A 12,108-nucleotide genomic window follows, 5' to 3' on the forward strand; every position below is an offset into this window, starting at 1 on the left:
CAACGAGGGGTTGACACCCCGGCCGGGCCTGCGCCGTCTGAATTTTCTGAAAGACTGCGACGAGGAGGCCTTCCATTCCGGCGCCGTGCCGGCTCTCAAGTCGATCAGATGAGCCGATCTGTCTGTAGCCTCCGGGCAATAATAGGCAGCCAGCGCCCCCATGGCGCGCAAGGCCGGCACGTGATCCGAGGCAGGAGAGCCGACGGCGGAGAGCGGGAGCCAAGTGGCCGGCGTCGCACGCCAAGGCGCCGCATTTAGCGCCCCCAACCACCGCGCCATCCATCGACCCGCTTTCGCCTCATTTAACGCGATCCGTTTCAGGTGGTCCTAGTTAGCCAGCCAAGCTAGCTGTCTCCCGCCCGCTAACCCACTTACCCTACCCACTGCCGTCCGTCCGGCCTCCTTAACTCGGCGCTCTGAGTGAGGTTGCGGTTGCGAGACAGCTAGTGAGAGTTCAGCCTGGCCTCTGGCCGCTATAAGAGGAGGCAGAGGCCGCTCGCCACCTTTCGTGTCCACGACGTGCGCGCCTTGCCAAGTCGCAGCCACCCACTGGAGCTCGCCAGTCCCATAGTCACTACTCGCGCGACACGAGTCGTCGTGCCCAGGTCCTCTCTGGCGAGTTAGCCATGGACGCTTGCTCTCCGGTCCTCGTCGTCGGGGCGCTGCTCCTCGTCCTCCTCGGGGCCTCGGCGCCGACGGCGTCCGCGGCGCGGGCCTTCTTCGTCTTCGGCGACTCCCTCGTCGACAACGGCAACAACAACTACCTCATGACGACGGCGCGCGCGGACGCGCCGCCCTACGGCATCGACTTCCCCACGCACATGCCCACGGGGAGGTTCTCCAACGGCCTCAACATCCCCGACATCATCAGTACGTCTCCAGCGTGCCTCCTCTCACATCTAGCTCAGCTAATCAAAGCATGCCTCTCTCTCTTTCGTTAATCTGTCGAGAGATCGAGCAGTTCTTGACATTGCCACATGCTTGATCAGGCGAGTACCTCGGGGCAGAGCCTGCGCTGCCGTACCTGAGCCCCTACATGCGCGGCGAGAACCTGCTCGTCGGCGCCAACTTCGCGTCCGCCGGCGTCGGCATCCTCAACGACACAGGCGTGCAATTCGTAAGCTCCCACGCACGCACGCACGCTTGAATCATGTACTAGCACGGTATCTATAATAATGCAACCAACGGAGATGACAATGCTGTGTGCGTGCGTGCAGGTGAACATCATCAGGATCGCGCAGCAGCTGCAGAACTTCCAGGACTACCAGCGGAGGCTGGCGGCGTACATCGGCGAGGACGCGGCGAGGGAGCGCGTGAGCCAGTCGCTGGTGCTCATCACCCTCGGCGGCAACGACTTCGTCAACAACTACTACCTGGTGCCCTTCTCCGCCAGGTCCCAGCAGTTCGAGATCCACGACTACGTCCCCTTCATCATCTCCGAGTACAAGAAAGTCCTCGCGGTAACTATGCTTCACTTACTTACCACTAATTAATTCCAAGAAAAAACATACTACATAATTTCTGCTCCAAAACATGCTTGCATTTGTAAGACATGATTAGCATTCAAGGTGAAAAAATGTCGGGACGTTAGTTGTCTTGTATTTTGTCAGTATGGTGCACAATAGTGGTAGGCCTAAAAGTTTCCAAAATTAGACAGGGAAACGAAATGCTTTGCTTCATGGTAGCTAGAACAGTAGTGGAAAGAGATGAGTCTGTAGGCTGCCCGCCTGCCTGCCTGATATGATGGTGGCCTGCCTGCCTGATATGATGGCGAGGGAGATGGGCGGTAGCACCGGTGAACATTTGTTCGTAGTGGAGTCATTTTTGGGTAGTACGTTCAGCAAGCGATAAACTGACACGCGGCCTGTAGTGTTCTGCACGCCGAATTCAGAAGCACACTATTTCTGGCAAGAGTTAGCCCATGAAGCGAGAGACGATTTTTATTCATGGTCGATGGCTAGTTTCAGTAACTGTTGGGACATCTTCACTGTGGAGGCTGAACCCAAACATAGTGTACAGTTAAGCTTGCACTTGAGCACACCAGTACTGCTAGTAAAGAACACTCACGAACATAGTTCATTTTCACTGTCATTAGTACTCATACTTCATAATGCACAGCTAGAGATTAGGCATCATCAAATTAATAAGAGCTACGGGAACACTTAAACAACACTGTTAAACAGCGATAGGAAATGTTCCACCCACAGTATCTCCAAAGTACCGCAATATTTACATTACTACGTAGAGCTACAGAGTACTCCTACATTGAAAGGAAATGAAGGCTGGTTCGTAGTACCAGATCTCTTTGCATTGGTGCACCTCGACATTTATGATTCGTTCATAGGCTCCAGTGACAACAGGCCTAAACATTTGGCACTGCCCTGCCGAGTTTGCCAACCAAGAAAACTCAGTTCTTACCGTAGGGAGGGAGGGCTGGGGTAGTATGTCTCGTCATCGTGGGATCGTCTGGATGCGATGCATGCATGTTGGACGTTGCCACCAACCTCTCTGCCCAGGCAATCAATATAGGTATAGGCCAAGCAGTGGGCAGCAGCCCAGTACACGGTACACACGCGCGCACCACGTAGTACAAAAGCACTCTCGTCTGCCACGCATGCACACACTCTCTTCTCTCTCCGCAGTAAAAGAGCAGCAGGCTCGCGTTTTAGTACTGTCCACTGTTGCACGTAGTACTTGTACCCTTGTCACGATGCATTTACCCATCCACATGCAACAACTGTGGCGCTCCACAGACCGTGCATGCACCTTCGTACGTCTTCGTGTGCATCCATGCATGCATGCTTCGTTGCAGCTACGTGTAGGGCGTGGGTAGAGGCTTGGGTTGGGGTTGGGGGGCCATGCATTGCATGCAATGCAAGATGCAACGGCGCGAGCTGCTTGTCCTCCCTCCGGTCCTCATGTTAGAATTCTCTGAAGTTAAACTTCACAAAGTTTGACCTTATTTATATGAAAAGATATCAACATCTGCCATGCTAAACACATCTATTAGCATTGATTTTAGATTGTGAATGTTGGTACTTTTTCTATAAAGTTGGTCAAATTTTACGAAGCTTGACTTTAGTTAAATCTTATATGCGAACTAAAAAGGACCGGAGGGAGTATTGTCTAAGTCTAAGTTGTCTTACACCGAAAGCTGACTGACTGACTGTGTGTGGACATGGAATGGGGTGCAGCGGCTGTACGAGCTGGGCGCCCGGCGCGTGATCGTGACGGGGACGGGGATGATCGGGTGCGTGCCGGCAGAGCTGGCCCTCCACAGCCTCGACGGGTCCTGCGCGCCGGACCTCACGCGGGCCGCCGACCTCTTCAACCCGCAGCTGGAGCGGATGCTGACGGAGCTCAACGGCGAGGTGGGCCACGACGACGTCTTCATCGCCGCCAACACCAACAGGGTCAGCTTCGACTTCATGTTCAACCCGCAGCAGTACGGTATGGTCTCCAACTCTCGATCAAACAAAATTGTTTCACGTACGCATTTGGTCTCGAGCTAGCAGGTCGGTGAAAGAAAGAAAGAAAGAAAAATTAACGATGCATGCATGCGCAGGGTTCGCGACGGCCAAGATCGCGTGCTGCGGGCAGGGCCCGTACAACGGGATCGGGCTGTGCACGCCGGCGTCCAACGTGTGCGCCAACCGGGACGTGTACGCCTACTGGGACGCCTTCCACCCCACGGAGCGGGCCAACCGGATCATCGTCGCCAACTTCATGCACGGCACCACCGACCACATCAGCCCCATGAACCTCAGCACCATCCTCGCCATGGACAACACCAGGAACTAGCACGTCTACCTCTACGCTACGTACGTAGCTAGCCAGTAGGACTAGTCCATCTGTGTGTGCCCTGCCGACCTACATATATATAGCTACATATATATGGTGCTTAATTTGTTATTGGTCTCTCCCTATGTGCCTGGACCGGAGCGGGTGGTCAAAAGTTTTTGATAGGTCCGTCCTTGGTTTAGTTGAGACTTGAGAGTAATTTGGGTGTTAATTAAGAGAGATTGCTTATTTTCTGTTTGCTGCTCCAGATTGTTTAGCAGAGCTAGTGCCTAGGAAATTGTAAGACAATGGTTTCTACCAGATTGATCCAAGAATTCGTTGTAGCTTGTGAACCTTCTGTGTTTTCCAATAGGGATTTACTACTATGTTACCATGTTTTACTGCGAATGTTTTGCTAGATCATTCATCGGGTTTAACCGAAGAAGTTTGACCAGAATCACTGATTAAAATCGCTGAACATAAATACTCCAGTGTAGATCTCAGCTGTCTCGACATGGGGACCGAATAAACAGGGGAGGGCAGAGGATACATGATTCAGAATTCAGAGCAGTGCGCACTTCACCGGAAATAAATAAATAACAGGACCTGAAATTCTCACCTGATCATTCCATGCCTTCCGAGTTCCAATTACCAATCAGACGAGGAGGAGCTTTTTTTTTCCTCCGATTTTCAGACATATTGCTCAGAAGCTGCAGAACAGCACACCCGGTATGCACAGTGGCACCTGCACTTGCACTTCAGAACTGTGACCATGGTTGTACTTCAGAACTGTGATTTTGATTCACATGACGTAGGCGTGTTGTTTTCTTGTTCAAGCAGGAGAAATGCACAGCTGGGGCATTGGTTCCGAATGGGATCAGAAAAACTGTATATTCAGGCAATGTAGTGGAAAATGGATTAACAAACTTAAAATTCAGATAATTCATTCATGTCACCCTTTGGGTGCTAGCTAGACTCCTACTAGGGGGTTACTTGTGTTTTACTGCGAATATTTTGCTGGGTCGTTCATCGAGTTTAACCGAAGAAGTTTCACCATAGTCACTGGTAAAATCACTGAACATAAAATATTCCAGTGTAGATCTGAACTGCCGAAATGGGGACCGAATAAACAGAGGAGGGCAGAGGATACAGGATTCAGAATTCAGAGCAGCGCGCTTCACGGGAAAACATTCAGATCCTGAAGTCCTCACCTGATAATTCCCATGCATTCACAATTCCACCAATAAGACGAGGAGGTGCTTGTTTTTTATGCTTGATTTCCAGCCTTATTGCTCAGAAGTTGCAGAGCAGCACACCTGGTATGCGCAGTGGCGCTTGCACTTCAGAACTGTGACTTTGATTGAACGGCCTGCATCTCAGAACTGTGGTTTTGATTTCCATGCCGTAGGTGTGATTTCATGGTGACCTGATTGTTTCCATGCCGTAGGTGTGATTTCATGGTGACCTGATTGTTTCCATGCCGTAGGTGTGTTGTTTTATTGTTCAAGCAAGAGAAATGCACAGCTGGGAGGTTTGAAGCATTGGTTCAGTTTGGGATCAGCCAAACTGCATATTGGGTAATGCAGAGGAAAATTAATTATTTAAAAATTCAGATAATTCATACAGATCAGCGTTCATTGCTACAATTATAGTCAGCGAGTTGCTACTAGGTTTCCCATGAGCCCTCCACCAAGTTCATAGTGCTTGCCTGAGGAAAACCCTGCTTCTTTGGCTAACTTCTCCAACTCCTCTCCTGGACAACAGATAAATGAAGACAAGCTTGATGTAAATAAAGGAAGGTGATAAAATCGTGAAGTAGTATATAGTCATTGGTGAAATGGCACATACCACTCAATCGTTTGGAACAAAAGAATTTACTATTATCTTAAAAAAAGCAGAATGGTATGTACATCTATATAATGTCATGGCTTTGCACATGAAGGAAATAGATGGTATCCTAATGTACTCCATCAGGACAAGTTAAGATGTCTGTTGATGTACTTGTGCTATCAGAGTAGCAAGTTTTGAGATACATCACTCTTGTTTTATTCTTTTTTCTAGGTGCACTCTAGTTTAGTTCTTAGACACGCATTATGTGTTACATGATGACGTGATATACTTTCTGTGTCATGGAAGTTTTCACAGGAACGAAACATTATGTTCAAACCTGTAAGATAATGTGATATCGAACTTTTCAAGTACTTGTACTCTTCAGTAAGTCCATAGCTACTAGCCAGAGGAACCACGACATTATCAATCGCCCAACTCTGTCCAAGAAAAATATCACTTTAGTTAGTGAAGATTGTAGGATCTGTTCCAAAGTCTTGTATGGGACATGAAGCCAACATGTGACTACATGTGATTTTGCTAGAATGCCATGGTGGAAGAGTGGATGATTAGTCTTTGTCAGGGAAGTTGAGCAGACCAATTCATCTGTATCATGTACCAATATGGGCTGAAAGTTTACCTGTAAGGATGCCGTGAAAAATGATGAGCTCTTGTTAAAATCCAGAACAGATGCTCGTGATCCTGCAGTCCAGAAAAACCAAATAATGAGAATTCATGCTGAACTGAAACAGAATTTGAACCATACACCCGACCTGGTTTTAGGACTCTAAGGATCTCTCGCATTGCTTTGGGTCTGTCAACCACATTGCGCAATCCATAGCCAACCGTAACAGCATCAAAGTAACGGTCTGTGAAAGGTAAATCAAGTGCATCGCCCTCGATCCATCTGCGACAAAGCATGTCTTAGCTAACCACATAAGTTGTTAGCCTGATCAAAAGACAAGCAAATTCTGCATATCCTCACAAAGCTGCACAATAGCAGGAATGTCAAAATTCCCAAGCTCTCACATTGGGGGTGCTCACTTGATGTTCTTGTAGCAAGCCTTCCAGCGTTGGTCCTGACGGCTAGCAGCAGTTTGCAGCTGCTGCCCTGAGAAATCCACACCCATCACCTGTGATATTTCAGAGGTTGGAACATAAGATTGCCAACTCCCGAAAAAATTGCTTGGCTACTCTGAAGTTCTGAACCCTGAAGTCAATCCGACATTTCAGCAGAGTACCAACCTCTCCGTCTAGGCCGACCTTCTGAGACAGAAGGAACGCCAAATCCCCGCTCCCGCAGCAGAGATCAAGAACCCGATCCCCTCTCTTCGCCCTGATGTTCAGAAAACAAAAAATTCCCATCAACCAGTTGTCTTCTGAATTCACATTACTATTGCGACTAGCACTAGGGATGTACATGGACCAAGAGACGCAGATGCGCTTCCACGTCCGGTGCTGCCCCAGGCTGAGCACGTCGTTGAGCTGCAAGGAACGCGGTCGTCAGTACAGTATTTACCAATGCAGCGGAAAGGGGGAGGGGTGCGGGAGGTACGGACATGGTCGTAGACGGGGGCGATGCGGCTGAAGAGGGCCTGCCGCTCGTCGGCCGCGGACGAGCAGCGCACGGCGACGGAGCCGCGTGGCCGTCGTCGTCGGCCGCCGGCGTGTCCAGACGCCGCCGTCGCCGCGGCGGTCACGGGAATCGCCGCGGCTAAGGTGCCCATCGGTGTCCGTTTGCTCGCCCCCGCCACATGATTAGGATAGGTTAGTATGACTAGGTTTGACTGGTGACCATTGACTCTTTTGCCCCTGCCTCTGAAGCTCAACTATTTGGAGCCCTCCACCCTTGCCGCCGCCGCCGCCGCCGAGGGCTGCATCCCGGGGGAAATCGAGGGTCTAGCGATGGACGTGGAGTCCTGCAACCTCAGCGGCAACGCCGACGCGGTGGAGTTCTGCCCGCACCGCCCCTTCCGCCACGTCCTGGCGGCCGCCACGTACACGCTGCAGGAGCAGGCGGGGGAGGAGCAGCAGCAGCAGCAGGACCGCGTGGGCACCGTGTCGCTCTTCTCCGTCGACGCCGGCGCGGAGGACGAGTCCCGACGGCTCCGGCTGCTCCACACCGTGGAGACCGCCGGCGTCTTCGACATGAAGTGGAGCCCTTCGGCGCCGCTGCTCGCGCAGGCCGACGCCCACGGCCGCCTCGTGCTCCGGCGCCTCGAGCATGAAGACGGCTCGGACGAAGGTGCTGCTTGCTACTGCTGTTACTATCTCTGTAGATATTGGAACAAAACTGTTGTTATGTTAAAACAGGGCCATGTGTTAACTGTATAGTGTAACTGGTATCATCTGCTGGCAGGCTACGTTTCATTAGAACTAGCACGACCAGGTTCTGGTTGCCAATGTTCATACGAAAGGCGTAGTTTAATCTGGATTCAGAACAAGCTGTTTGTAGGCTGCAATATTCTGGGAAGATTGCCATTACTTTGTTGACAACTAGGGTATTGCTGCTGATTGATGATCAGAGTAAAGTTGGGTTGCTCTGCTAGTCTTGCTGAAATGCATTGCTCATATTTTTCATAATATCGTTGTTCGATTAAAAAGTTAGCCTTGTGAATTCCACACTGATGCCGGGAACTGATGTATAGTTGTAAAGTATAACAAACATTTCATATATGTAATATCTTGATCATGTCTAAAAGTACATCCTGAGGGCTGATACAAGTGCTTTGTATGACCAAATTACACAGGTGTTGTTCTCACAGACGTGGTTGCTGGAAACATTTCTTCATCAATGTGCTTGTATGTGGACTGGAACCAAAATGCCGATTCCCTTGCCGTTGCATTATCAGATGGTTCACTGTCTGTGGTTCCCATGAGAGAGGACCGCCTGGAGGTATCAGAACAATGGACTGCTCATCAGTATGAAGTTTGGACATGTTATTTCGATCGTGCAAGACCACACTTGTTGTACAGTGGATCGGATGACTGCTCTTTCGGTTGCTGGGATTTGCGGGAAAGCCCATCGAATGCTGTGTTTCGGAATAAGAAGACTCATACTATGGGTGTATGTTGCATTGCTCAGAACCCATTGGAGGAGAATATGCTACTCACTGGAAGCTATGATGAATTTCTCAGAGTTTGGGACATGAGATCAATGATGAAACCTGTGGACGAGAAGTCCCTAAATTTAGGAGGTGGTGTATGGAGGTTGAAATATCATCCTAATATTCCAGATATCGTATTGGCTGCATGCATGCACAACGGTTTTGCCATTGTTAAAGCAGGGGCTGGAGATGCTACCATAATGGAAACATATTGCAAGCATGAGTCCTTAGCATATGGTGCAGATTGGCAGACAAGTGAAGCAGCGGAACATAACACAGATTCTTCAGTTATCGCTACTTGTTCATTTTATGACCGCCTTCTCCGTGTGTGGCAACCAGAGAACCTAGTCAACCACCCAACCTCTTAAGGCATAAAACATCATTATTCCCAGTTGAAGTATCAATATGGCATGGACCAACCTATTCCCTGAATGAACCAAATTGATTTCATTCAGGTAGCTCTTTGAATTTATGTTAATTTATTTCAAATGATGAGCTTATAGTAGTATGATGTCTAATTTATAGCTAGGCATTCACAGCAATCAGTATTTGTTGTAAGCTTCCACAAAACTTTGAAGCTATCTGTTCATGTTATTTGAGCACAAACTGTTTTGAAGTTCATCTGGTGACTGGTGCATAGAAGTGATGATTCAGCAACAATCTAGACATCTACCTGGAAGAGCCTCTGACTAAGCTTTTCGCTGGTCATAAACTAATAATTCTGTCTGAAAACTTACAGTATGCTGTACGCAGTGCTTTCTTATTTTTCTTTTTGATCACATTCTGATAACGGCTGGAATGGTTACCGATTTTACTTTTCCAGTGCATGCACTGTTGCTTATATTAACCTACTGCACAGTATGGTCAACATGCTAATCACAATTCTTAAAAGTGTTGGATCATTGTTTTTCTTGGATGAAATTTGAGGTGTTGGGTAGTTGCCACAGCCTCAGCGGGCCAAAACAAGGAAAAAAGTTGTTAGTTACTTTTCTGATAAGTTAAAAATATATTGCGGTCTAGTGGATCTTACTAAGTTACTAGTGACTCATGAAGCAATACTCAAACCACGCTTCAGTACAGCTACTTTATTCTTTATCGTTTGCATTTTCCCAGAAAGTTCTGAGTCCTGCCTTTGTGCTAATCACACATGGCTCAGAAGGCAGGACGCAGATCAGATCAACTGGTCCAGTTTACAGAACTGTTCTGCTCCTATCGGTGAAAATAATGAAGACATGAATCAATTTTGACATGTACATGACAGTGGTAATAACTATGGGTAATATTTGAAGATAACTTCAAAGGATGCTTCAATTTGTTTGTGACTTGTTCTGAATTCATTAGAGGCAAATCATCTACAGTAGAATGAGATACCTTGGTAATAATGGACAAGATGTGATCTGTGTCACTTTGAATAAGCGGGAATGCTGGTTGGCAAGTCAGAGAGATAGAATAATGAGAATCATATGGTTTGCTTGGGATGATAAGTGAAGAAAGCTCTAAGGTTTCCCTTCCTGCATCCTTCTATCTGACACCACTAAGTACTAACTGTGCACTAATAAGAATTATCTGTTTCTACATCAGGTCACCAAGAATAGCTGTATTCTGAATATGAACAATAAAGATAGTGATGTGTTCAGTCTTATGTAGCTAAGTAACCTTTGATGTTTTCTGACCTTTTTCCTTAAAAAGGATTCAATAGCAACTGTTTGTTTAGGTTAGCTACCAAGGGGACTTGAATTTTATTATGCTAGAATGGCTTACACTAGCCGGTTTAGTTGTGCTCTTAGGCCTTCACCTGATGGCTGACATGCAGTGGGTATGTTAATCTACCCTTTAGCTGAGCCTTATAGAGTTGTATTGGATTCATCCCACTGATACACGAGGCATCTAGACCCAAGACGAGGCTATGTGACAACCTATTGCTTGAATTTTCATTGTAGAGAATCTGATTTACTGTCTGACATAAAATCTCTAGTTTGATCCTACTCATCTTTGCAGCCCTGTTGTATTGAATTGACAATATAGTTGACTTTCCAGACCTTATCTGCTGATGTCATGGCCTCCTTTGGTTTCATCATTAATGGCTAGGGGATTTCTTTGACGTGAAGGGGTTCACCCCTACATGGCTAAACCTAATTTATGGATTAGTCTGGTAAGAATACTGTATCTATGTTCCAGACTTTAACTTTCTAAGTAAACACGCGCTGTCTATACATCTGTTTTACTCTCCTTAAGCATGAGAAACCTAATTTGCAACCCTGAACATGATATATATTTTTTGAACGGAAAATTATATAGGGGGGGGGGGGGGGGGGGGGGTCGACAGTACAAATTTAGTAAAACAAGTACTCCCTCCGATCCATATTACTTGTCGCTGGTTTAGTACAAAGTTGTACGTAGTAATATTTGCAAGAGAGGGCTGTACAGGGGGAGGGGGAGAAGAACTGCTAATCTGGTAAGCCTGCTCATCCTTCATTCTGTAAGAGAGAAGGAAAAGGTCTCTTTTAATGAGGAAAGGCCAGGAGGCTAAACTAGGAGGAATATTATTGAAAAATTCTAGCATTTCTTTGTTTCCAAATGTTCCAAGCTGCTACAAGAAAGGCTTCTCTTGAGAGAGGTTTGCTGAGAGGAAGGAGCAAGGTGAAGATTAATTGAGGCCCAGCAGCCCCTGCTGAAGGAGCAGTTCCAGAAAATATGATCATGAGTTTCAAGGGTCCCCGAGGTACGTAACGCAGCTGGAACCGCCATTCGTATGGAAGTTATGCCTTTCAAGCATATCTTGAGTATTTAGTCTGTCATTAAAGAGTAAACAGACAAAAGCTTTGAGTTTGGCTGAGCATTTGGATTTCCACATCCACGAGGAGATGCTGTATATTTGGTGGCATAATAGCCATTCCCCAATTAGTCAGCTCTACAGCAGCTATATGAATTACCCACATAACCATTGGTAAGAAGTAACTAACTTGGTTAAAAACATAAATCTAGTATCTACTCCCTGTCTGCCTGCCTGCCTGGATTTGATAGAATCAACCAGGTACAGCATGTTCCGTGGCCATCGCCAGTGGTAACCAACCAATCACTATGGTGGGAACCACAAACCTTGGTTCTTGTCTCTGACGTCACTGATTGGTGCATTTCTGCGAGGGCACTCACTATGTGCATCCCTCAGCCATCTACTAAAAGAACGAACATTCGGAAAGTTCGTTGGATTGCTCCACTTGATTGCGGCCAACGATTAAACCCCACTTTGGTGGAGCAGTGGAGCCCCACGATTGGTGGTAGTGATTTCCTCGCTGTCGTACTGGGAGCACTTGTCCACTGATTATACGTAGTTGATTTTATTTGAGGATTTTAATGTATATCCAGGGATGGCCCAGCTGGGACTCGAGAGTGC

The 12,108-nt window shown here is 47.6% G+C and overlaps 3 protein-coding genes across 3 annotated transcripts; 2 read left to right on the forward strand and 1 right to left on the reverse strand.

Annotated features, from left to right (window-relative positions):
* Window positions 1-455: 455 nt before the first annotated feature.
* On the forward strand, window positions 456-4,133 carry LOC125538985 (GDSL esterase/lipase LTL1). Its single transcript, XM_048702321.2, has 5 exons — window positions 456-870; window positions 990-1,117; window positions 1,218-1,460; window positions 3,195-3,450; window positions 3,566-4,133. Exons 1-5 carry the CDS (start codon window positions 627-629, stop codon window positions 3,799-3,801), a joined length of 1,107 nt encoding a protein of 368 aa, XP_048558278.2. The 5' UTR covers window positions 456-626; the 3' UTR covers window positions 3,802-4,133.
* Window positions 4,134-5,353: 1,220 nt separating this feature from the next.
* LOC125538988 (2-phytyl-1,4-beta-naphthoquinone methyltransferase, chloroplastic) lies at window positions 5,354-7,422 on the reverse strand. The gene is made up of 8 exons (XM_048702323.2): window positions 7,167-7,422; window positions 7,028-7,092; window positions 6,853-6,943; window positions 6,652-6,740; window positions 6,381-6,514; window positions 6,248-6,309; window positions 5,948-6,047; window positions 5,354-5,533 (listed from the first exon to the last, which is right to left on the reverse strand). Exons 1-8 carry the CDS (start codon window positions 7,332-7,334, stop codon window positions 5,433-5,435), a joined length of 810 nt encoding a protein of 269 aa, XP_048558280.1. The 5' UTR covers window positions 7,335-7,422; the 3' UTR covers window positions 5,354-5,432.
* On the forward strand, window positions 7,387-9,335 carry LOC125538987 (uncharacterized). Its single transcript, XM_048702322.2, has 2 exons — window positions 7,387-7,852; window positions 8,358-9,335. The coding sequence occupies exons 1-2, from the start codon at window positions 7,513-7,515 to the stop codon at window positions 9,080-9,082; spliced, it is 1,065 nt and encodes a 354-aa protein (XP_048558279.1). The 5' UTR covers window positions 7,387-7,512; the 3' UTR covers window positions 9,083-9,335.
* The last annotated feature ends 2,773 nt before the right edge of the window (window positions 9,336-12,108 follow it).

Source organism: Triticum urartu, chromosome 2A (assembly GCF_056163025.1).
Source record: "Triticum urartu cultivar PI428250 chromosome 2A, HENAU_Tu73, whole genome shotgun sequence".
NCBI lineage: Eukaryota > Viridiplantae > Streptophyta > Magnoliopsida > Poales > Poaceae > Triticum > Triticum urartu.

Excerpts from the sequence above, each read along its gene's own strand:
- LOC125538987 (XM_048702322.2), top strand. The coding sequence starts at position 7,513 with ATGGACGTGGAGTCCTGCAACCTCAGCGGCAACGCCGACGCGGTGGAG. Across the intron at positions 7,853-8,357 it reads TGAAGACGGCTCGGACGAAG|GTGTTGTTCTCACAGACGTG; the intron begins GTGCTGCTTGCT and ends CAAATTACACAG.
- LOC125538988 (XM_048702323.2), bottom strand. The coding sequence starts at position 7,334 with ATGGGCACCTTAGCCGCGGCGATTCCCGTGACCGCCGCGGCGACGGCG. Across the intron at positions 7,093-7,166 it reads TCGCCCCCGTCTACGACCAT|CTCAACGACGTGCTCAGCCT; the intron begins GTCCGTACCTCC and ends CGTTCCTTGCAG. Across the intron at positions 6,048-6,247 it reads TTTTCACGGCATCCTTACAG|AGTTGGGCGATTGATAATGT; the intron begins GTAAACTTTCAG and ends TTTCTTGGACAG.
- LOC125538985 (XM_048702321.2), top strand. The coding sequence starts at position 627 with ATGGACGCTTGCTCTCCGGTCCTCGTCGTCGGGGCGCTGCTCCTCGTC. Across the intron at positions 871-989 it reads CAACATCCCCGACATCATCA|GCGAGTACCTCGGGGCAGAG; the intron begins GTACGTCTCCAG and ends ATGCTTGATCAG. Across the intron at positions 1,461-3,194 it reads AGTACAAGAAAGTCCTCGCG|CGGCTGTACGAGCTGGGCGC; the intron begins GTAACTATGCTT and ends AATGGGGTGCAG.